The sequence below is a fragment of the Pangasianodon hypophthalmus genome, chromosome 6 (genome assembly GCF_027358585.1).
Source record: "Pangasianodon hypophthalmus isolate fPanHyp1 chromosome 6, fPanHyp1.pri, whole genome shotgun sequence".
Classification (NCBI taxonomy): Eukaryota; Metazoa; Chordata; class Actinopteri; order Siluriformes; family Pangasiidae; genus Pangasianodon; species Pangasianodon hypophthalmus.
In genome coordinates this window covers 19,201,574-19,228,565 of record NC_069715.1, presented here as the reverse complement: position 1 = coordinate 19,228,565, position 26,992 = coordinate 19,201,574, and the positions used below count along the sequence as shown (strand labels likewise).

Here is a 26,992-nt window from a genome sequence, read left to right as displayed (position 1 = left end):
GTGAAAACTTTAAACTCTCAAAATCCAACATATATTTCAATTAAAACTAGGTCATTTTGCCAAGGACTGCAGAAAAAAGAAGAAAGCCTGGTTCATCTGACTCTTTAAGCACTCTGATTAACAAGGTCAAACAGCTTGATATGGATGAAAAGTTGGCCCTCAAGGCTGTGATAGAGACCCCAGGGGAATATATTCCCTTTGTCTTAGGCCCCTGCTAGCACTAATTCAACACTGATCTTAAATTACACAGGTCTATATGTATGCAATGGTGAACTACCCTGTAAAAAAATCCCACCAGAATTCTTTATGGCAAGTTTTCAACATGCTTCAAATATGGATACCGACAGTGGACCCTCCAGGCTGGATGGTAGCCTATGAGTGACTGTGGAAGAGCAAGGGCCTGTACCTGGTACCTCGTATGATGCAGTTGGAGGGAAATCCTATGGGAAGCCCAAAAGCAGATGGTGTCCATGACAAAAGGAGCAGCCTGTGCTGCATGAAGTATTAACAAATTGGAATATGGAACGTCAGGGGCAGAGTCTGACTGGAAATCGTGAAACCAGAAATGATTAGAACCGACATTTGAGTCGAGATGGCATTAGTGAACTACAGTGAAAGAAATGGTCAGTTTCAGTCAGACGAGTTTGTGGGTTAGTTTTCTGGAAATGACAACATCAGGAGGAAGGGAGTTGCCTTTATCACAAGCAAGCAGGTGGCTATATGCGTTGAGAATCACATCCATCCGAATCTGTGGTAAACCACTCAACATCACCATACAACAAGTCTATGCACCAACTTCAGATACAAGTGAAGATAAGATCAAACAATTTTACAGCGAAGTCCAAAGTGTGCTGAACCAAATACCAAAGAAGAACCTTCTATACATTATGGGCAATTCAATGCAAAAGCAGGAGAAGGAGTAGATGCAAGGGTCATAGGCAAGTTTGGATTAGGTGAAAGGAACAATGCTGGTGATCATCCTGTGCAATTCTGCCAGGAGAACTGCTTCAGGATCGTGAACACATGGTTCATCCAACCCAAACGATGCTTGTACATGTTGACCTCACCAAAATGACAACATCTGAACCAGGTTGACTTCATTTTATGCCAGCAACATTGGAAAAGCTCCATCACCTCCACGAAGACACTCCCTGGTGCTGACTGCAGCACAGACCATCAACTGTTAGTGGCCAAAGTGAAGCTCAAACTGTGCAAGATCAAGAAGAGTACCACTCAGAAGAAGTTCAACGTCAACAACATATCACTGATGTATGCTGTGGAAGTGAAGAACCGGTTCGACCTACTCAGTCAAGAAGGGAAAGATCCAGATGAGCAATGGTGAGACATCCAAGATATCAATAGCCGAACAGTGAAACGTGGCCAAAGCCAGGGGCAACAAGTATGAAGTCAAAAAGCTGAGTGCAGATTTCCAACGTGAAGCCAGGAGGGATAAGGGAAGAGAGCTGGACGAACAATGTCAAAATCTGGAAGAGGCCAATAGGAAGGGACACACCATTGCCATGTTTGCTAAAGTGAAGCTGATGCGATCCAGATACTCTGCCTGAAAAGGGTCAGAGACTGCGAAGGAAATGAACTGCGCAACCAGCAGATGATCAAGAACAGGTGGAGAGAATACACAGAAGATCTATATGCCAGTCAGACTGAACACAAAGAAGACAATGATAATGGCCAGAAGGACACAGAACCCAACATTTTGGAACTAGTAGTAGCGTGGGTCATGAGACAATTGCCAAACAAGAAAGCCCCAGGAATCAATAGGATACCTACAGAACTTTTGAAACCAGTGCCAGTCAGTGTCATCACAGCCTTGTGCCAAGAGGTATGGTCCACTTGTAAATGGCCAAAGGACTGGACAAGATCAGTGTTTATTCCAATACCAAAAGACAACACCCGAGATTGCTCCAGTTATCACACAACAGCGCTGATCTCTCATGCCAGCAAGATCCTCTTGAAGATTACTCAACAGCGGCTACAGTAGATCATCGATCATGAGCTGCCTGACATCCAAGCTGGCTTCAGAAAAGGGAGAGGTACTACAGATCACAACATCAGATGGATTATTGAAAAGACCCGTGAATTCCAGAAAGATCTGTACATATGTTTCATCGACTACAACAAAACTTTCAACTGCGTTGAACATGACAAGCTCTGGGTGGCTCTGAATGACCTAGGCATCACGGTTCTCTTGATTAAGCTTATTAGATTGCTGTATATCGATCAGGAAGCAATGGTGTGATACAGATTGGTTCAGGAGTGTTGGTTCACCCCTTTGGCAAGGGATAAGGCAGGGCTGTATTTTGTCCCCATTTCTTTACAACCTCTAGGCTGAGGTGATCATGAGGAAATTAGACCTGGACTGATCCAATACTGGAGTGATGATCAGAGGAAGAACCATCAACAACTTGAGATATGCAGATTATATAACCTTGCTGGCTGAAAGGAAGGAGGATCTAATAAATCTAATTTGGAAAATTAAGGAAGAAAGTGAAAAAATGTGACTGCACCTTAACATCAAGAAAATGAAGATCATGATGACAGCAGATTGTGGAGAAGTGAAGTTTAAAATCAAGGAGGAAGAAATTGAATCAGTTCAGGATTTTACCTTCCTTGGATCAAAAATTGACTGTGATGGCAAATCCACCCACGAAATCAAGCGCAGGATCACATTGGGCCACACTGCAATGGTTGGCATGAATAAGATCATGAAGAGCAAAGATATCTCTAACTACCAAAAGCAGACTAGTCAGAGCCATCGTCTTTCCCACAACAATGTATTGTAACTAGACTGAAGTCAACCTGCTGCAAATTCAAATGATTGTACATGATTTAGAAAGGCACACACCTGTGTGTATAAGGTCCCACAATTCACAGTGCATGACAGTCCAAATACCAAGCCATGAAATTGCAGAAAAACAAATGTAAATTGCAGAAAAATCTCTTACAAATTAAAGTAATAAAGGACTCGGTATATAAACCATGAATTGAATATTAAAGCACAAACAGCCAATCAAAGACATATCTATGTATCTATAGATAGTGGTCATAACAGGCACAGAATTGACCACCAAAGCAAAACAGGGCTTCATCCCACCAAAGTCCATTATAAAATTTGTAATAACATACAGATTAAAATATAGATATAATTTAATTTTCAGTTTTCTTGAGGACATAACACATGACATCTATATATAGAAACTAAACAGTACCATAAGGTGAAAGGGAAGCAGAATTATTTAAAATTTGCTCAGTGAATTGTTTTCAAAATAAAAGCCTCAAAACGGTCTTTTTTTGATGGTCGCACCATATGATATTTGATAAAATAAACAACTTCAGACAACTTTCTTTTGAAGAAAGAAATTAGCCTACTCAAGCAAATTGCCATCATCAAAGTCTAAGCACATTGAAGACATACTGATAATGCCAGTTATGGACATGAACTTGCAGATGAAGCTGCAAAAGCTTCCGCACAGAGGTAGAGTGCCACCACCTGTGAAAACTTCTAAAACAGGAACTTGTGTACCAAGTGGACTTTAAGAATAACTAGTATTATTACTAGTATAAATAACTAGTAAGTAGTAGTAAAGAAAAATAATTAGAGAGAAAAAGCTAGCACCCTGGTATAATGATCACACAAGCACCTTAAAACAGACCACTTGAAGATTAGAATGTAAATCGTGTCAAACTATATTGGTAGTATTTCAAACAGCATGGAAGGAGAGCCTCCTGAGCTATAGAAAAACTCTTAGTGCTGCTAGATCAATGTATCTCTCCACCCTAATTGAAGATAACAAAACTAATCCCAGATTCTTATTTAATACTGTAGCAAAATTAACTAGGAATAGTAAATAGAACTAGGACTACAACAGGAACATGCACACAATCATTATATAGAAGCGATGACTTCATGAATTTTTTCAATGGCAAAATGGAAAAAAAGAGGCAAAAAAATCAGACTATTAATTTAAAACCAGACAGTTTTATAACTTACCCTGTAGATAATAATACAGCAATATCAGATCAACGATTAGAATGTTTTACTCCCTTTTGAGAGACCAAACTAATTTCACTAATTTCCTCATTAAAATCATCAACTTGTGTATGAGATCCCTTACCCTCTTCTAAAAATTAATCAATTCTTCAAGTAGCACTGGCTATGTAACCAAATCATTTAAACTAGCAGTTATTAAACCCCTGATTAAAAAACCTGAACTCGACCCGTCAATTGTCCAACTATAGGTCAATATCAAACCTCCTCTTTAACACAGCAGCTATGCTCATACCTACATTGCAATAACATTCATGCAATGTATCAGTCAGGGTTTAGGCCTCATCATAGCACAGAGACAGCGGTGCATAAAGTGGTGAATGACTAACTACTGGCCGCTGATCAGGGTTGTGTCTCCTTGCTTGTGTTGCTTGACTTTAGTGCAGCTTTTGATACCATTGATCATCCTTGATAGACTAAGAAATGATGTTGAAGTCAAGGGAACAGCCCTCTCCTGGCTCAGGTCTTATTTGATTGATCATTATCAGCTTGTAGATATAAATGTTGACTTCTCTATGCATTCTAAGGTAAAGTTTGGTGTTCCTCAAAGTTCCGTTTAAGGCCCACTGCTCTTTGCTTTATATATGCTACCTCTGGGCAAAATTATTTGCAAACATGATATTAGCTTCCACTGTTAAGTGGATGACACACAGTTGTTAATGAAGTTGAGGAATGTGTAAAAGACATTAGAAACTGGATACTTATTAACTTTCTCTTACTTAATTCTGACAAGACAGAAGTACTTGTACTAGGACCACATGCAGCTAGAAGTAAGCTTTCTGATTACATAACTCTGGATGGCCTTTCTGTTTCATCATGCAGCAGTAAAAGGTGTGATTATCGACTCTAGTCTTTCATTTGAAGCTAACAGATAGTAGATAACATCACTAGGATCGCTTTCTGTCATCTCAGAAATATTGCTAAAATAAGAACTATATTGTCACTACACAATGCAGAAAAATTTGTTCATGCTTTTCTTACCTCTAGGTTAGATTATTGTAATGCCTTACTGTTTGGATGTTCCAGCAGATGATTAAAAAAGCTCCAGTTAGTCCAGAATGCAGCAGCAACCAGAACCAGAAGATATGACCACATCACCCCTATCTTATCTACAATGCATTGGCTCCCAATCAAATTTCATATTGACTATACAATACTAATATTGACCTATAAAGCACTAAATGGTCTTGCGCCACAGTACCTGAACGAACTTTTGGACTTTTATGAGCTTTCTCTTACAAAGCCCCAGAGTTATGGAACAGCCTTCCACTTAGTGTTCGGGGCTCAGACACAGTCTCAGTGTTTAAGTCTAGGCTGAAAACATATCTGTTTAGTCAAGCCTTTTGTGAATAGTTTTTTCTTAGGTAAAGGAGCAGGTCTGGAGGATTCACAGGCATAGAGTGCTGTGGTGAACTGGGATGTTTCGATGCGGACATCCCCCTACTCTCACGCTTTCACTCAGGTTTGTTAACGGTGGAGTTGCTGGCTGCCTTATGTCCCAGGGTGCCCTGATGTCTGTGTTAGTTTCTGGCTCTCCCGTTTAGTTATGCTGTCATAGCTAGTTTTGCCGGAGTCCCTGCTTGCACTCTGCACGCAAAGTACATTGTCCTTAACCATTAGAGGACAAAAGCTTACCTAACAATCTCTCCCTCTCTCTCCATCTCCCTCTCTCACTCTCTGTCGAGCTACACATGCTACTTCCGAGATGCCATTGATCCTGACCCCTTCTGCTCTCCGGACCTGCCTGAACCATCCTGATGCCCTACTTCTGGTTGGAGTTCTCGTCGGTGGAGTTTGCTCGCTGCTGCTGGGGGTGACCGCATATGGACGGCTTGAAGAACCGTTTGGATTGTTGGGGATATTGCCACCTGGGGGCTGTGGAGATGGCTTGGGGATCTCATATGGGGAGCTGTACTGTGATGGCTTGAGACTGTGGCAACTGCTTTGGGGCTCCAGTTGCCACGAGGACCTTCATACTCAGGACTCCATCAGCGGACAGTGGAGAGATTTTATCCAACTGGACTTCTTGCAAAAACCATATGGTCACGGTGTGTGTGTGTGTTCACTACTGTGTGTGTGCACTTGGATGGGTTAAATGCAGAGCACAAATTCCAAGTATGGGTCACCATACTTGGCCACAAGTCACTTAACTTCACTTCACTTCAATAATAGAAGGGATTTATTTATAATTGCACTATCCGTTGCACCCAGATGAGGATGGGTTCCCTTTTCAGTCTGGTTCCTCTCAAGGTTTCTTCCTCATATTGTCTCAGAGTTTTTCATTGCCACCGTCGCCTCTGGCTTGCTCATTAGGGATAAAGTCACATATTTACAATATATTTTTTGAATCGGAAAAGCAACTCAAGGGAGGAAACTCAGCATTTGATGATGTCCATGGGTTCCAGACTTCAGGAAGTCACTGACTACAAAAGATTTGCATTCAAGTATTAAAAGTAATCCTAATATTTATGATTGTTTGTCCAATTACTTTTTTTGAGCCTGTGAAAATGGAGGGACTCTGTAAATGTAAATGGCTGTAATTCCTAAATGGTTAATACCATATTTTTGTTAAAGCCCTTGAATTAACGCTGAAAGTCTTGATTGCTTCATTTAAAATCTATTGTGGTGCACAGAGACAAAGTTACGAAAATTGTGCCACTGTCCAAATACTTATGGACCTGACTGTATACATACAGTATACTGTATATATGCAAGGTAACAGTTTTTGGCCACCTGACATCACATTCCTATCGTCTCCACATCCTTGATCATTCCAAAATCATGCGCATTAATATGGACTTGGTCCCCCCTTTGCTGCTGTAACAGCCTCCACTCTTTTGGGAAGACTTTCTATGAGATCTTATAATGTGGCTATGGGGATTTGTTGAGAATTATTGAGGGAAGGCTCTGATGTTGAGCAAGAAGGTATGCTGTGCACTTAGAGTTCTAGTTCATCCCAAACGTGTTCATTTGGGTTGAGATCAGGGCTCTGTGCAGGCAACTTGTGCTCTTATACATGGCAAACTGTGTCTTTAGGGAGCGTGCTTTGTGCACAGTGGCGTTGTCATGCTGGAACTAGACTGTGCTAGGCCCATTAGTTCCAATGATGGGAAATCTTAATTCTACAGCATACAAAGACATTCTACACAATTGTGTGTTTCCAACATTGTAGCATCAGTTTGGGAAAGGTCAGTATGGGTATGATGGTCAGGTGCCCACAAACTTTTGGCCATATAGTGTCATCATGAACCCTAACCCTTTGACTGCATTAATTGTTTAAAGTTGTCTAAGAAGACCAAATACAGCCTAACACCATGGTAATACCGTCCCTACCATCAAGCACAATGGTGGTAGCATCATGATCTGGGGATTCCTTTTAGCAGGAAGAACTGGAAATCTAGTTGCTATCAAGGGCAACATGGATGGAGCCAAATACAAGAAGATTCTTTAGGAGAACCTGTTCCATTCTGTCAGAAAACTGTGTCTAGAGTGATACATTCCAGCAGGACAACAACACAAGACACAAGGCAAAACTACAAATCAAATGGATTGAAAAAAAAGAATGTTTGTGTTCTGGAATGAAAATTGAAATTGAATTTGAAAGCAAGCATAACCTGAAAATGGCTGTCCGTCAATGTCCTCCATCAAATTTGGAAGAGTTGGAGAAATTTTGCATTGAGAAATAGAAGAAAATGCCCAAAAGGGTGTGAAGGTGATACTTATCAGTTAGGCAGTGTTCAGATTTTTTATTTTTAAATACTTTTGAAGATTTCTAAATAATGTAATAATTTGTTTCTGTAGTTAGCTAGGAAAAAAGGAGCAGAAAAAAAATATATATACATATATATATAGTTAGGTCCGGAAGTATTTGGACAATGACAGAGTTTTTGTGATTTTGCCTTTATACACATCCACAATGGATTTGAAATAAAACAATCAAGATGTGATTGAAATGTAGACGTTCTGCTTTATTTTAAGAGGTTCCTTAAAAATATGGCATTTGCCATTTAGAAATTACAGCCATTTTAAGCAAAGTACTTCCATTTTCAAGGGGCTCAAAGGTATTTGGACAATTGACTGACAAGAAGTTAATTGACCAAGTGCGGTCCATTCCCTTGTTATTTCAACACAAATGAAGCAGATAAAAGGTCTGGAATTGATATCAGGTATTGAGTTGGCGTTTGGCAGCTGTTCGATTGGAGCTACCAATATGAAGTCCAAGGAGATCTCAATGCAAGTGAAGGAGGCCATTATTAGGCTGAAAAAACAACATAAACCTATAAGAGAGATAGCAAAAACCTTAGGTGTGGCCAAATCAACAGTTGGGTACATTCTTAAAAAGAAAGAAAGAAAGCACTGGTGAGCACAACAACATCGAACGGCCTGGAAGACCACGGAAAACAACTAAAGTGGATGATCGCAGAATCCTTTCCTTGGTGAAGAAAAACCTTCACAACATCAACAGAAGTCAAGAATACTCTGGAGAAGGTAGGTGTATCATTGTCAAAATCTACAATCAAGAGACACCTTCCTGAATATAAATACAGCGGGTTTACATTGTAACTGTACTGTACTGGTAACATTCAAGAACAGGAAAGCCAGATTAGACTTTGCCAGAAAACATCTAAAAAAAAGCCTCCCATATTCTGGAATAAGATTCTTTGGATTGATGAAACCAAGATTAACTTGTACCAGAATGATGGGAAGAGAAAGTATGGTGAAATAAAGGAACAGCTCATGATTCAAAGTATACCACATCATGTGTCAAACATGGTGGAGGGAGTGTTATGGCGTGGGCATGTATGGCAGCCAATGGAACGGGCTCACTGGTGTTTATTGATGATGTGACTGCTGACAGAAGTAGCAAGATGAATTCTGAGGTGTATAGGGCTATACTCTCTGCTCACATTCAGCCAAATGCTACAAAACTGATAGGACGCCGCTTCACAGCGCAGGTGGATAATGACCCATAAACATACTGCGAAAGCAACTCAAGACGTTTTGAAGGCAAAGAAATGGAATATTCTTCAATGGCCAAGTCAGTCGCCTGATCTCAACTCAATAGAGCATGCTTTTCACTTACTGAAGACAAGACTGAAGGCAGAAAGACCCCTAAACAAGCAGCAACTGAAGGTGGCTGCAGTGAAGGCCTGGCAAAGCATATCCAGGGAGGAAACTCAGAATTTGAGTTTTGAGAACATGGGCTCTAGACTTCAGGCAGTCATTGAGTGCAAAGGATTTTCATCCAAGTATTAAAATTATGGTTATATTTACAATTATGTCACTTTGTCCAAATACCTTTGAGCCCCTGAAAACTGAGGTAGTTTGCTGAAAATGGCTGTAATTCCTAAATGGTAAATGCCATATTTTTGTGGAACCTCTTAAAATAAAGCTGAAAGTCTACACTTCGATCACATCTTGACTGTTTTATTTCAAATGCACTGTGGTGGTGTATAAAGGCAAAATCACAAAAACTCTGTCATTGTCCAAATACTTCCAGACCTAACTGTATATGCTTAAATTAGACTTTGCAACACAGCAAAAAGAGAAATAATCACTAGGGGGTGAATACTTTCTGGAGGCACTGTATATGTCGACTTACATACAGTTGGTTCGTTGTGTAGTGGTTTTTAATTTTAATGAACTGTCTATTTATACAAAACTTCAAAACCCCAAGAGAAAACATCTGAATAATAACACAGAAAATCAAGTCTGTGCCTGAATGGTGTAGTCACTTGCATTACCTAGATTTACTTTAATGGCACTTGGCAGATGCTCTGATTGACAGAGCAATTTACATAAGTATATGTTGGACAACCAAACACTTATGTTACTGCAGATCAGCCTGTGCCTAAAGATACCAAGAAGCTAAGGCACCACCTGTAATAGGAATCAGTGCAAGTAAATGAATAAGTACAATTTATTTATAAAGCTCATTCAGAACAATTTACGTTGACCAAAGTGCTATAGATAGAGTAGCACATAAAAAGAAATTTAAAAAAATTATATTATGGACGTAATAATAACACTCAGGATAGCAGAACATACAAGGCACATCATACAAGTGTAAAATTTAAACAAATGGCGAATATTATCTCCTAATGAGCCTGCTCAAATGTGAGTGTGTAAAAGTAAGTTTTAAGACTAGACTTGAAAATGGAAGGATTTGCCTCATAGTCAGTAAGTTGTTCTATACTGCAAAACCATAGTCACCCCGAAGTTTCAACCGTTCCCTTGGGACTGTCAAAAAGTTCTGTAAAGAAGAGGGCCTTTGAATGATTGATATTGTAAGTCAACAAAAGTAATATAAGGAGCAGCCAATCCATTAAGTGCCTCAAAAACAAATTAAAACACCTGAAATCTAAAATTAAACTGGGAGAAGTGATACAAGGCCTGGGGGTAATATATTTTCTCTTCTTGATGCCAGTTGATTCCAGGTCATGAAAATGTTTAAGCTTCACAGTGGTAATAAACTGGGGAATACTACAGTGGATATAAATCTACACACTTTTCGAATGAATACAGAACCAACTTGCACTACAGAATACACTTGCAATAACCTGCCTGCACAAGTGTGCACACCCTTCTATAATGTGGCATGTGTCTGTGCTCAGAATTACCCAATCAATTTCAAACTCATGTTCAACAGTAATTATCATACACCTATCATCAATGAAGTGATTTTGGGATTAATCAGAATCACTTCATTGATGATAGGTGTATGATAATACACGTATCAGCTGTCTCTGCTGTCAGCTGTCTCTGTAGGATTTTCTTGACATCATCTTGTTTTCATCCAACTGCTGAAGCCATGGTCTGCAAAAAGCTTATATGGCATGTACATGATCTCATTGTTGAAAGGTTCCCACGTACAATGTACCATGATGTACCATGTGTACAATGGAACATTGTCAAGGCCATCATCAACAAGTGGATAAAATGTGGCACCACAGTGACATTAACAACAACAGCATGTCACTCCAAAATTGATGAATGGACAAGAAGAGAACTTATCAGGGAGGATGCCAAGAGACCTCTAAAGGAGCTGCAGGAATATTTGGCAAGTATTGGTCACTCCCAGGGGGAGGGTGGCTACACTTGGGTAGGGTGGCTAGACAGAAGCCCTTTCTCAGGAAAAATAACCAAGCCTGCCTAAATCACCAGAAAACCATGTTATGGTGTGTTATGGTCTGATGAGGCCAAAGCAGAACTTTTTGTACAGAAGTCTAAAAGATATGTTTGGTGCAAAAACAAGACAGCTTACCACCCCAAGAACACCATACCCACATCATGCTATGAGGCTGCTTCTCTTCAGCTGGGACTGGGGGTCTAGGGAAAAATGAAGGGAATCATGGACCACTCCAAATACCAATCTATTTCTGTATTTTTTATATCCACTGCAGCTTTTCAACAACAGAGTTGTCTGCCGAGTCTGGATCAAAAATGATGCCAAGGTTTTTTAATTTTAATGTACATGGATAGCTGGGCAAGATTATTAAAAAACTGTTTGTGTAATTGGTGGAATCAAATATAATTACTTCTCTCTTTATCTGGATGGAACTGAAAGCCACTTATGTCTTAATATTTTCAAGATGATTAATTAGGGACATTAAAGAGCAGCTGTCATTGGGTTTCAAGGGAACATACACCTGTACGTTGTTAATGAAAAAGTTAAAGTGAACATATGCTTATGGATAATTTGGCCTAAGGAGAGCATGTACAGAGAAAAGAGTATGGGTCCTAAGCGAGACCCTTATAGATTGCCACATAAGATGAGCAGTGTAGGAGAAAAAAATAGCAAAATTCACTGAGGAAGTCCTATGCTGAAGTTAGGAAATAAACTAATTAAGGACCACACCCAAAAAAAACACCGTTCTAAACATTGTTCTAAACAATCAATACATAAATTGCCATTCATAGTGAAAAAGCACAGACTACCGATTCAATGCAACAAGGATGGCACAAGAGTAAGCAATAAATTATTTGTTACCTTGAGGAGGACAATTTATGTACTTGTCTTGGATCTGGAACCGGATGGAAGTATCACTAAGATATTAGTTTTGTGTAAAATGGCAAAATTTGACCAGAAAACCTAGTCCAGAATTTTTGCAAGAAATGGCTATTTCAAAATTGATTTATTATTACTTGAAACTGTTTCATCAAGGTTATGTCTATAAGCCATAGGGTGGCGAGTGAAGATGCAGTGGCTTCGCACTCCTCAGTTTGGTGCTGATTTCTTGCTTTTTTAATAAGTATTTTTATTGTCAACTGTTTAGCACCATCATCACATTGATGAATCTCACATACAGCTGACACGACATACTGCTCATCAGATCAATATATGGTGAGCATGTTTTGAGCAGCTTTTGTTACAACTACAGCATCCCGATGGAACTCAACAGTCCGAAGCAGTCTCTGTGTATTGTTGTGCTGACTGGAAGGAGAAGAAGGCAAAGGAGAGATAAGAAGCAGAAATGAGGCTGCCGAGCTGGGATACGACGTAAGCTAAACAAAGGCCCCTACAAACCTCCACTGCCAAGTATTTTTATTGTCAATGCAAGATCATTGGCCAACAAAATGGAGGAGCTTGATCTGTTCAATGCAATGCAGAAACCAAAATAGGACTGCTGTGTTACTATAATCATGGAAACCTGGAAGCTTGCAGTCATGCCAACTAGTACACAGTTCTAGTGTGGCTAACATGGACAGAGTGCCACATGTAATAGACTGCAAAAAGATACAATAATATAATAGTAAAATGCTGTAAATGTAAACATAACATACTATGACACTATGTATTTACTAAGATAAATACACTGTTAACAAGAAGAGTGCAGGTGGTCAATACAGTATTTTGTTTATGGTGTTTTAGCTGCAATTTAAGAAAGAAATGTGCAAAAATTGCAAAGGGAGTGGAGTGGTGTTCAGTTGCTCATGAGTGTGTGTTTGTGTGTGTGTGTGTGTGTGTGTGTGTGTGTGTGTGGATTGGTTTCAGTCCAGACTCTGAGTATTGAGGAGTCTGGCGTTGAGGGTCCGAATGCTTTGGTACCTTTTCCCAGATGGCAGAAGGGTGAAGAGCTTGGGTGAGGGGTGCGTGGGGTCATCCACAATGCTGGTGGCTTTGCGGATACAGCATGTGGTGTAAATGTCTGTGATGGAGGGAAGAGAAACTCCAACGATCTTCTCAGCTGTCCTAACTATCTGCTGCAGGGTCTTGCAATCAGAGACGGTGCAATTTCCAAACCAGGCAGTGATGCAGCTGCTCAGGGTGTTCGTGATAGTCCATCTGTAGAACATAATGAGGATGCGTGGTGGGAGATGGGCATTTCTCAACCTTCGTAGAAAGTAGAGATGCTGCTGGGCTTTCTTGGCTATGGAGCTTTTGTTGAGGGACCTGGTGAGGTTCTCCGCCAAGTGACCTTCAAGGAATTTGGTGCTCTTGACAATCCACAGAGGAGCCATCGATGTTCAGTGGAGAGTGGTCCCTCTGTGCTCTCGTGAACAACAATCTCTTTTGTTCTGTCTACGTTCAGAGACAGGTTGTTGGCTCTGCACGTTAGTCGCTACACCTCCTCTCTGTATGCTGACTTGTCATTCTTGCTGATGAGACCCACCACTGTCGTGTCATCAGCAAATCTGATGATGTGGTCTGAGCTGTGCATGGCTGCACAGTCGTGAGTCAGTAGAGTGAACAGCAGTGGACTGAGCACACAGCCCTGGGGGCCCCAGTGCTCAGTGTGGTGGTGTTGGAGATGCTTGGAATGTTGGAACGACTGCCCTGCTCAGGGAGATGCTGAAGAAGTCAGTGAGAACATCCACCAGTTGCTCTGCACATCCTCTGAGCACTCTGCCAGGAATGTTGTCTGGTCCAGAAGCCTTCTATGGGTTGACTCTGACTTTCCCTGAAAGTGTGTATGATACAGTCCTGAAGAGCAGAGATGGCTCCTGCTGGCCAGGTTTTCACCTGCTTCAGAACCAGTTTGGAGCATCTGACGAGCGGTCTGTATGCTGGGATTAGCATAACAGAGATGTTGTCTGAGTAGCCAAGCTGGGGTGGGGCTCTGCCCGGTACGCGCCAGGGATGTTTGTGTAAATAATATCCAGCGCGTTCGCCCCTCTCGTTGCAAAGTCTACATGCCGATGGAATTTAGGGAACAATGACTTGAAATTCGCATGGTTGAAATTTCCGGCGACAATAAACAGTCCATCAGGTGTGCGTTCTGCAGATCGCTCACAGCCCCATACAGTTCACAGAGTGCCTCTTTAGCATTAGCCCTGCGGAATGTACACTCCAATATAAGGACAGTGGTGAATTCCTGTGGTAAATAAAATTGTCTGTATCTAACAGTAACAAACTCCACCAACGATGAGCAGTAACTAGAAACTAGCACTCTCGAGCTCTTGCACCATTATGTGTTGATGTAAACACACAAGCCACCACCGTGAGAGGACAGATGGAGAGCAGGATAGATGGGAAAGCCAGCCAGCTAGGATTTGTTTTTAGCTTAGCATGGACCATTACCTTATTGCCACATTTCCGCTTCCCCGTACACCACTTATGAAGTCCCCTCCCCCGGCCACCAGCATCAGGCCTGGTCTCCACAGCAAGCTGAGATCACGTAGCTTCTCCAGCAGATCATCGTGCATGTTGGTTGTTGCATAATTTCTCTACTTTAGTAGTGTCTGGCAATGATAGACATGAACACTGGTTGCTCCAATGTCCATGTCCTGTTAAAAATTTGGGCTAAGAACAAAAACATCCTCTCCCACAAGACTGACCCCACTTGATCACTTCTCTCTGCACAAACCAACTGTTAAGACAGTGCAAGTATGGCATTAGGGGGCTTCTGAACAACTTCAACACTGTTTCAACTGCCCCCAATGGGACTTATTTGAAAACCAAGACACTGACGTGTATATTTCCACTGTCTTGTTCTATAGTAAGAGCTGTGTTGACAACATCACTGTCAGCAAGCGCATCCGGGACTTTCCTAACAAGAAGGTATGGATGACCAAGGAAGTCCATCTCCTGCTGAAAGACCACAACACAGCCTTCAGGACTGGCAACAAAGAGCTGTACAGTGCTTCCAGGTCTAACCTGAAGAGAGGTATCAAGGAAGCTATGGCAGCCATAAACAGAGGATAGAAAGTCATTTCAACAATGCAGACCCTTGTCATGTATGGCAAGGCATCCATACCATCATGAATTACAAAGGCAGTAACGGCCCTCTCACTATCAGCAGCAGCACCTCACTGGCCAAAAAGCTCAATCACTTTTTCTCAAGTGGGAAAACAAGAGCCTGTTGTGACTCACTTAACAGCTTCCAATAGTCAGATACTCACTCTACAGACCGCTGATGTCACATGAACACTTTGCAGGGTCAGCGCAAGGAAAGTCCCTGGCCCAGACAGAATACCTGGAAGAGTCATCAGAGACTGCACCACTCAGTTGGCAAAAATGTTCACCACAACTTTCAACTTCTCTCTGTCCCAGTGCATTGTCCCAAAATGCCTGAAATCCACCATAGTGCCAATCCCACAGAAGACAGCTATAAGCTGCCTCAATGATTACAGGCAAGTCACACTCACACCTATAATTATCAAGTGCATGGAGAGACTGGTCCTAAGGCACATTAAGTCTGCCCTACCACTCACACTAGACCAGCCCCAGTATGCTAACAGGTCTACTGCCCTCCACACTACACTGCTTCATCTTGTACAGTGAGGGACATATTTAAGGATGTTGTTCATAGACTATAGCTCGGCATTTAACACAATCATCCCCAGCAGAATGGCTGCCAAATTACACAACCAACAAAGACTTTCTAACAGACTGCCAGCAGTCAGTCAGGATGGGCACTCTCTAACTCTGTCAGCTAGCACTGGGGCTCCACAGGGTTGTGCTCTAAGGCCCCTCCTCTATGCTCTGTACACCAATGAATGTGTCCCGGTCCACAGCTCAAACACATTCATCAAATTTGTAGATGACACAACAGTGGTGGGGCTCATCTCAGGGGATGATGAGTCAGCCTACAGGAACGAGGTACACAGGCTACCAAACAGGCACTCAGATTATAACCTGGCGCTTAACACCAAGAAAAAAAGGAGCTGGTCATAGACTTCAGGAAGAAACACAGAGACCCAGCTCCACTTTACATTAATGGAGACAAAGTGGTATCCATTAATGGTCACCAGTTTCAAGTTTCTTGGGACCCACATTTCTGAAGATCTGAAGATCAACAAACACCATCTGCCTGGTTAAAAAAGCACAGCAGCGGCTTTACTTTTTAAAAACAGTCAGGACATCCGACCATCTGCTGAACATCTGTTGGTGTTATTTTACCTTTGTGCCATTGAGGGTGTTTTGACCTATGGGTTCTCAACATGATATGGCAACTGAATTAAGGCTTTGCAAAGAGTCATCAACACAGCCCAGAGAATCATCAAAATCCAGCTTCCAGGCTTGCAGGATATCAACAGCTGCAGCTGCCTCTGGAAAGACTCCAACATAATTAAGGACCCCTTACACCCTTGCCACCTTCTGTTTGCCATGCTGTGATCTGGGAAGTGTTTTGGAACTATCAGGGCATGCACTTCCAAACTACTGAACAGTTTCTACCCCAAAGACATCACCACATTCAACTTAGCACTGCCTAATGCACCCAGCACAACAACTATACCTTATCCCCCAGAGTCTGTCCCCTCCACCTCCACAAAACGCCCCCTTTAACAAGTCCCTACAACATACCCTGGACTTGTGCATTTACTGATATTTCTGATTTTACAATATTGCAATTTACAAGTGCAATATTTAGTATGTGTCTTCACTGTCCAGTACAAAATTACATGTGCTATACACTGAACCAGTGCAGTAATTACATGTGCAATACACTAAACTAGTGCAATAACTGTGCAATAATGTGAATGTAAGGGTGTATGTGACTGTATGCATGCATGCGTGTGTATATATATTTTTTTCCTTCTTATATTTTTTTAATTGTTTGCAATATTTTTATGGTTCTTTGCATGACAAGCACTGTTGAGGCTGTCACAGCAGAATTCTACATCACAGGAATTCTATTCTATTCAATATTTTTAAGATGAGGTGTCACCAACAGATCAACCTCTGCATCAGTGCAACAAACTGAAACAAACTGTTGACCAGAACCTCCACATAAAAGATTTTCAACCAGGTCAGCCAACACTGTATTAGGCTGCATCAATGTTGGAACCAAGTTTATGTGCAAACATCTCTACAATAGGAGTAGTAATTGATTAAATAACATAAACTGAGGAACATATAAAGGCAAAAATTCATATATATGAAAAAATTATAAAAAGATTAACAAATAATATACACAATGATATGGTCTTTAAACATATTTTTACTTATTAATTAATTTATTATTTATTATTCTGGCAGATCTGGTCCTCTACACAACAACAGGGTTCAGAGAAACAACCTAACTCTGCACAATCTGGTGTTCATTTAGAGAATTGTTATATAATTATATAATTTGCTTGTAATACAAGCAAATTCATGTGCATTCCTATTGATTCAAACACATCATTTGCAAAACAACTACTGAAGACAGTTATTCACTCCTATTAACAAACAGTGTATATATGTGTGGATATGTATGTACAGTTGAGGTCAAAAGTTTACATCCCCCTTTCAGAATCTGCAAAATATTCATTATTTTACCAAAATAAGAGGCATCATACAAAATGCACGTTATTGTTTATTTAGTGCTGACCTGAATAAAGTATAAAAATGACCCCATTCAAAAGTTTACATCCCCTTGATTCTTAATACTGTGTTGTTACCTGAATGATCCACAGCTGTGTTTTTTTGTTTAGTGATAGTTGTTCATGAGTCCCTTGTTTGTCCTGAACAGTTAAACTGCCTGCTGTTCTTCAGAAAAATCAGGTCCCACAAATTCTTTGGTTTTCCAGCATTTTTTGTGTATTTGAACCCTTTCCAACAATGACTGTATGATTTTGAGATCCATCTTTTCACACTGAGCTCAACTGAGGAGCTCATATGCAACTATTACAGAGGGTTCAAACGCTCACTGATGTTCCAGAAGGAAAAACCATGCATTAAGAGCTGGGGGGGTGATAACGTGCATTTTGTATGATCCCTCTTATTTTGGTAAAATAATGAACATTTTGCAGATTCTGAAAGGGGGATGTAAACTTTTGACCTCAACTGTATATGTGTGTGTATATATATATATATATATATATATATATATATATATATATATATATATATATATATACACACACACACACACATACAGTTAGGTCCGTACGTATTTGGACAATGACAGAGTTTTAATCTTGGTTTCATCAGTGCAAAGAATCTTATTCCAGAACATGGGAGGGTTTTTTAGATGTTTTCTGGCAAAGTCTAATATGGCTTGCTGTTCTTGAATGTTCTTGCACCTTTTTGTGAACCCTCTGTATTTACATTCATGAAGGCATCTCTTGATTGTAGATTTTGACAATGATACGCCTACCTTCTCCAGAGTATTCTTGACTTCTGTTGATGTTGTGAAGGAGTTTTTCTTCACCAAGGAAAGGATTCTGTGATCATCCACTTTAGTTGTCTTCCGTGGTCTTCCAGGCCATTCGATGTTGTTGAGCTCACCAGTGCTTTCTTTCTTTTTAAAAATGTACCCAACTGTTGATTTGGCGACACCTAAGGTTTTACCTTTGAGCCCCTGAAAATGGAAGTACTTTGCTTAAAATGACTGTAATTCCTAAATGGTAAATGCCATATTTTTGTGGAACGTCTTAAAATAAAGCTGAACGTCTACACTTTGATCACATCTTGATTGTTTTATTTCAAATCCACTGTGGTGGTGTATAAAGACAAAATCACAAAAACTCTGTCACTGTTCAAATACTTCTGGAACTGACTGTGTGTGTATATAAATGTATGTGTATATATATATTTGTTTACATCAAACATCAGAATGAAGAAAAAGTGTGATCTCTGTGTGACTTTGATCGTGGCGTGGATGATGGTACCAAAGGGGCTGGTTTGAGTATTTCAGAAACCGCTTTGAACTTTACACACAACAGTCTCTAGAGTTTACACAGAATTGTGCAAAAAACAAAAAAAACATTGAGTGAGTGACAGTTCTGTGGGTGGAAACACCTTATTGATAAGAGATGTGAGAGGAAAATGGCCAGATTGGTTCGAGCTGCCAGGAAGGATATACAAACTCAAATAATCACTCTTTATTTGTCACCCGGTCTTTTTCCAGTCTTCAACTGGCCAGTTTTGGTGAGTCTGTGCCCATGACAGCCTCAGATTCTTGTTCTTGGCCAACCCGATGTGGCCTTTTGCTGTTGTAGCCCATCCACCTCAAGGTTTGATGTGTTGAGCGTTCTGAGATGATTTTCTGCTCACCACGGTTGTAAAGAGTGCTAATTTGAGTTACTATAGACTTCCTGTCAGCTCAGACCAGTCTTGTCATTTCTCCTCTGATCTCTCTCATCACACAGACCCTCCACACACAGGATTTTTTTATTTTATGCACAACTCTATAAATTCTAGAGACTGCTGCGTGTCAAAATCCCAGAAGATCATCAGTTTCTGAAATACTTAAACCAGTCCATCTGGTACCAACAACCATGCCACGGTTAAAGTCACTGAGATTTTTTCCATATTCTGATGTTTGATGTGAACATTAACTGAAGCTCTTGACCTGCATCTGAATCCAACAGAACACCTTTGGAATGTGGTAGAATGGGAGATTCATGTCAACATGGACTAAATGTCAACATGGACTAAAATCTCAAAGGAATGTTTCCAACATCTTGTGGAATCCATGCCACAAAGATCTGAGAATTTTCTATTTAAATATACAATACTATGCACAATTATGCTATATCAATTTAAATCAAAGATCCCTTCAAAATTTAACATTTTCTGCATTAAAAATCTCTAAACTTTGTTTAGTTTAGTGAAAAGCACCAAAATAAACAAAGTCAACATTTGGCATGTACATATTGTGCAGTTTTATGAGAATACTGGCTGGAAGGTTTATCTGCCATAATTTTTCATTCATTTTTTCATCTGAAATGTGGTCTATTACATAATATATTACTTTTTTTCTGCCATACAAACTTTTTTTGAATTTTTTTAATTTTTCTGTAATATTTAATTTATTTTTAATATTTAATGTTTGGAAATTTACATTCTTTTACCGACCCAATAATGTAAGTCATAACCTAAACATCTAAGACAACATTTTTATTTAAAACATTAGGGAGGCTAAAACCTCCATTCAGTTTATTATTATTATTATTATTATTATTATTATTATTATTATTATTATTATTATTATTATTACTTTTATTTTCTCTTTTTGAGCTATAGACTTGAGCTTCATCTCACTGCTTCACAAATTTCCTCAAAATTTCCTGACTGCATTCATAATTGAGATGCATCTGTCTTCCATCAAGAAGGTTCCCATTACATGCAAGTCAAGCTTCATCCCAATGAACTAAATATATCTGAAGGAATTGAAAGATTCTCACAATGAGTGATTTGTAGTGCCAGAGATTCAACATGTTTGACTGAAGGAGCTTCAGTAGTCCAGGAGTACACACAGACCCTCGCTGTGCATGGGCTCTAAAGCAATGGATGTTTTGGCAGTAATTGATGGAGAAACTGTTAACAATACCCTGTGGACAGTGTGCTCAGCAACCACTAATCTGATGTCCACCATCAAAGTTATTTCCAGAAATTTTTCCAGAATATGGCTGTTATGGTGTCATGGTTTCACAGTTAGGGCCGATTTATACTTCTGTGACATGTCCAATAGGGGGCAGAGTCACATGAACCACAGAATTTAACCCGCAAGAAAGAGCTTAACCAAAGCAAACTTCCATGTTTCACCGTAGGAATAAACAGAAAGGTAACTCAGGCATAACTTTATTTGAAAACTGAAAATGAAACTTGAACGATCAACTATAATCCAAATCAATTCTCTCAAGCATTTCTGAAGCATTTTTACTTGTCTGTATTCAGCGGTATCCAGCAGCTCTTTTATCGAAGCACTTCAGTTTAGAGTTTAAATTCACAATTCTGTCAACCATGGAATGCTTTACATTTTATTTTAATTGTTTCATTAAAATTGGGCTTTTGGACCCACCAAACTACTAGGAGTGTAAAACAGACATGAATGAACCATACCAGAAAAGGTCAACGGGTTAGGATGAACAATTTATTCATACTATATACTCCACTTTCTGCCTGATTGGAACTTAGAACTCTGGAGTAAGTTCCTTGAATGCACAACACAACAGGTTGTGTGACTTCAGCTAAATCTCCACCACTCCAGAGAGAACTTTGTATACATACAAGTATAAACCAGGCCTTTGTCACTACGCATGTAATGATACAGCGTATTACATCACAAACTCACAAACTGCATAGTGAACAGTACAATCAACAGACTGCTTAATTAAAATAGGCAATTCATCATAAAATATTGTTTATATTACATGCTGTAATAAACATTTAAACTTAATCAAGCCCACACTACCTCTGAAAAAGTATTTCCCTCTTTATCTCGAGGGGGAGAAATCTCCTTGTTTTAGGAGAATATGTAAGAATGTTTTTCATGAGCCAGTACTCCAGCCTAATAGTGTACTAGAATACTAGAGTATTAGCTTGAGAAAAACAGCAATGGGTATGCAGCAGCAGGCAGGAAGTGGAAGATTCCCCCAAATATTTAAGGTCTGGTATATGGGAGCACTTTGTTACAACGCTGATGGCCAGCGAGTTGTGGACTGAAACGTTACAGTGTGCCAAATATAAGTACAATACATGGGCACTAATACTACAATTGCTCATCTGTGCCGATATCACCCCGTTTTTGTCAGGTGGTAGAACCAGACACACACACTCACACACACACACACACACACACACACACCTCTCTGCTGCATTCAGACAGCCTTTCTTCAACAATTCAATCCGGGGTAAAGAAATCACCACAATGATTGGGAGGTTCAAATTTGAAAAGAATGCAGGCTTTAAAAACATATTAAGGGCTACAGATAGCTACATCACTCTGACAGCAAAACTAGCTAACTGCTAACTGTGATTCATTCTCCCCTGAGTCCCCACCAATAAAAGCTTGGCAGGAGAGCCAATGTTTATTTAGCCATGTTTAATTTTGTTAAATTCTAATGCACAACTTTTGTTTTGTTATACACTGCTAAGAGTCTCAATGGATTATCCAAACACTGTGTCATTATAAAGTTTCAGTTACTGTGCTTTTATAATGTTGAATGTTTTATTCAATTTAAAATGGAATGTTAAGGCACATTCAGGCAATGCTTATTTTTGATATAACAATAATATCATATTTAATTTGAATTTTGTTTATCATTAGACCCCTATTAGTCACAAGGTACATTCTTACTTCACTGCTAGCTTTTACAAAATACCAATTAAATTTCCTTATTTTATTTTTTACCTGATCAAGTTTCTTACTCCAGTGGTTCTTATCCTTGTCCTTATCTTTATCCTTATCCTGCACAATCCCTTCCCTCTAGACTCCCCCTATATCATAATACAGCAACTTCGATTTCCCCCACCCACCAACATGTCAAACTCCAGCCAAGACACCATCCCTACCCACTTCCCTCCTTCCTATAGTCCCTGTGAACCCCTTCTGATCCACCTCTTCTGCACACACCAGTTGGAATGGTAGCAGTTTTGGAGAACATTCTGAACAATCCTGCCAATCCCCTCCATGCCGTGACATACAGGAGCATCTGTAGCCACTGGCTTATTCTACCAAGGTGCTATCAGACTCCACAGTGAATGTCAGTATAAAATTCACTTGCAATACACCACTCAAACATTTGTTTGACTTTTTTCTGCTTAATTTTGTTGATTAGGCACTGATGTTTTTTGCTCAAATGTGACTTACCCTTCACATTAAAATCATATGCTCTTATCCAACACACAGTGAAAGTGAATGTTGTTGTCGATCCTGTGTTTCCACACTTTGCCTTGCTTGTGCACTGATGTCTTTTCATTGTGAGATTGTGTAAATGCAGTATGTGTAGTATGTGTAATTAGATGTATTTATTTTGTGTACTTAATGTCCTGTGTTCTTCAGCTACTGTAGTTCCCCTATTTCCCCTTTGGGGGTCCATTCTCCCATCTGTGCAAGAGTAAATTGTAGGGATTTAATAAAATCGCTACCAACCAAATAAAATGCTGAAACTGGTATTTTTAGAACTGCAATGATAATGTTTGAATTCCAGCCACAAAGACACTATACCTTTAATGAAAAACACCTTAACTCACTAACCTTACTGAACACTATATGATTTGTTTTGGTCATTAGCTACAAGAGGTGTGGAGAATGCTCCAAATCGCATCTTGCATTTTCAGAGCTAAATGATAAGTGTTGTGGGGAGTGTGTGGCTTGTTTTATACAGTATATGTGTGTTTTGATGGGACTGAACTCTGAAGCTACATGCTAATATTTGCAAATGAGTGATAAGACCCAGGTATTGTTGAAGTGGCAGAAAGGAGGGATAACAGAGGAGTGAGCATGAGAGGAATGTGCTTATATATTAGGAGCCGCTGAAACCTGATGAAAGTCTGCAGACCTCTACTGCTAGTGTGATACATCAAACAATCACACAATCACACAGACACTCATGCCACTCATACCACTTCAGGAGATTCCAATTGTGTGACTAAGGGAGAGTGGGAAACTGAGGCAGCTTATGCTGCATTCGACTTACCTCAGAAGCGGGAAGTTACAGTTCATAATTACATAATTTTTGACTGTGTGCGTTCGAGCTATGAGATAAAAACACTCTATCTTTGTCTTTTGTTAGCAACAAGCAAGCCAGTTAACTGTGATGAGTGATGTATATTTTCCTCCTCACAACAACTAACTGTAGTCAATTTTATAGATTTAACAAGCAAATATGTCTGTACATTGATTAATCTAAAGCAAATAATTGTGTAATTCATTTAAAGGTAAGAAGTGCTACATTGTTTACTGCTGTGATGCTGTGAACAGCCATATTGATTTGACATCACTTGCTGAACTTGGAGTTGAGGAGACCATCACGAGTTCCAGAGTAGGAATTCCGAGTTGAGGGGGCATTTTCTTTGGTTTTTCATAGTTGGAGGTCTACGAGTTACGACCTATAGTCGAATTCAGCATTAGTGAGTATGTGTGTGTGTGTGTCTCTGCTTGTGGTGCATTGCCAGAGGGGTAAACAAACTCCCCCTTGCAGACACAGACTCCAAAAAAGCACTCCTCACCTTACACACACGAGCAATACGTGAAACAATGGTGTTGTCGAAGAAATCAAACTCTTTCCCTGCTTCACTGAAGAAGAAGTAAATTTTGTCATCATCACCCACTGCATTGCCTTTTGGGAGGCTCTCCTGGATGAAGGCAGAGCCTACAAAAGCTGGGTCTGTGGAAAGAACAAACCCAAATATTACTGTAATAAACACATATATTACTCTACTGTAATAAACAACAGTTCTGCTGATTATTTGTACTGACACTTTATACTGTATGTGTTTTTATCTACAGTGTCCTTAACAATTAGGATTAGTTAGAAAAAACAGGTTTCACATATTATGCAAATTAGCTCGACATCTGTATGGGTGGAGCTAAATGATTTCTATGGCTTTTTTCTTTGGCAGAAAGCAAGAAATCCAAGGAAAGATAATTTTGCCTGTAGACCTGGTGGTTAATGAGATAAAATGGAATGTAAAACACTGTTATATAGCACCAACATCAGGCCAGGGCATGTCCCCTTACTTCATTGAGTATTGACAGCAATTGGGCACCATGTGACAACATTGACATTAATTTCTATTTATACTCTGCAATAGAAATGGTCTGCCATGGCCTACATTGGTATTTTCACTGACTATGATGTCATCTTCAAATGCTTCATATCCATAAAATCTGCACAACCCAAGCTAAGTGGCTATGTAATAATAACTGGAAAAATACTGAAATTGTATCAGAATTTTTTTTACCAAATTTTACTAAATACTCAGGCCAAACATCTTTACCTAAAGAAACTGACAATGAAAGAATTTTTGTGAGCAGAATCCAAAAACATTTTTGTTAGCAGGTGGTGTATTTTCATTTGTGGTCATTTGTCAACCTGAGATTTCCTGTCTACATAGGGGCATTTTGCCAGTCTTGCTTTTCTCAGGGATTTCCTTGATTCCTCTTTACTGAAGACAGAAGCCTTGGCTTTCAAATGCAAAAAGAACTATGATACTAGCAGTTACCATTTCAATTTTAGAGCCATTTAAACAGGAATATGCAAATGAGGCCACCAGTGGCCCAGATAAGGTTAAAGCATTAGAAGTATGTTTGGCTCAACATCATTTTGAAAGCCCTATCTATTGTCAAGTCTGAAAATCCTGTCAGGTTTTGGGCTGAAATATCTTGGTACATACCATGAATCTTCACTAGGGCCACTGACCCACCAGCTACAAAATAGCTGCATAGCATCAATGATACACCACCATGTTTTACAATGGGTATCAGCTGTTCTTCCTTGTATGCAGTCCATTTTTCCTGAAAACAACACTAAATGTAATTCTATTTTTAAATGTATTTTTATATCCATTATATGATTTGTGCAGGTCAACAGCCATCTGTCTCTTTTGCGTTGAAAGCTCTTTGGTTTTTGCCATGGTATTGGATGACAGTGATTTTTACATGCATTCACCCTCATATTGGTACCCCAGGGAAACTGGACATGGTTGTTAAAGGCAACAAGAGAGTTCTAGGGGAGAGAGAGTAAATGAAAATTAACATGCATGAATATTCACGCACATAGCATCATCCTACAGAGCACCTGTGGGGTCTGGTAGAATGGAAGATTTGCAGCATGAATGTGCAGTTGACAAATCTGCAGCAATTATTCGATCAACATAGATCAGAATCTCAAACAAATGTTTCCAAAACCTAGTGGAATCCATGCCACAAAGAATCAAAGCTGTAATAATATAAGAGGGGGGAAAATAGCCATGAATTAAATATAAACAAATATAATACATTTCCTTTTGGTTGAAAAAAACTGAATTATGTGGACTGGCTACTTTCCCTATCAGAAAGGTTTTCAAGTAGAACATTTTTGGAAGCTAGGAACCCTTAATTGTCCAATGAACCCATAAACAGTCCCTGAGGTACCTTTTATTCTAAGAGTATAGTGGCATTCTATCATATCTCATCTTTATGTATACCTCTGTCTTAAGCAACCATACTGAAATAAATGTAAGTGTTACAATGCTTTCCAATATTGATTCACTTATCTCTCTTTTTTACCAGCTACAATCTATTAAACATTAAAAAAAAATAATTCATGTACATGTAAATTTCTTGTATTGTATGTCAAGTGTGGTGCTTATTTTGACAATAATTGTAATGTAATGTAATGGCCATAAGTATGTGAGCTACTTCCTTAAGTATGTGGGTCTAGGATAGTTAGCATAATCTTACAGTTCTAATCAGGTCAGCAATTTCATCTTACAATTAAGTAAACCTGGTCTGTACAACAGAAGTCATTCTAGAAGAAATAATGATTTGATGTAAGTAAGAATTAGAATTTGGTGCCAATGGTGTCTACGAGGATGCCTCCATCACCAACTTGTTCTTTAAGCCATTTTACCTTTTTGTGACCCTGCTGGCTATAATGACAATTCCATATGAAGTCTACAAACATTCAATCACTCGTTGAAATTTTGTCTGCAGGGATGGCCGGACAACCGGTCATTCGGTGGTACCTGGATGCAATGCATGTTCCTGTGACTTTATCCACAACCTTCAACCACACTAAATAGTATTTTAAAATAGTCCACCACCTGCGGCTACCATGGCTGCCTTT

At 39.6% G+C, this 26,992-nt stretch overlaps 1 protein-coding gene across 4 annotated transcripts in view; it reads right to left on the bottom strand.

Moving 5' to 3' along the window:
• Positions 1 to 26,992, bottom strand: part of sema4ba (sema domain, immunoglobulin domain (Ig), transmembrane domain (TM) and short cytoplasmic domain, (semaphorin) 4Ba) — a 167,934-nt gene that overhangs the window by 15,793 nt on the left and 125,149 nt on the right. For all 4 annotated transcript variants that reach the window (XR_004578298.2, XM_034304954.2, XM_053234853.1 and 1 more), the window contains one exon: positions 24,393 to 24,550. Coding sequence is in view for 3 of the 4 variants with exons in the window: in XM_034304954.2 (XP_034160845.1) it covers positions 24,393 to 24,550 (158 nt within the window). In the remaining variant the exon portion in view is untranslated. The remainder of the gene's footprint in view (positions 1 to 24,392; positions 24,551 to 26,992) is intronic.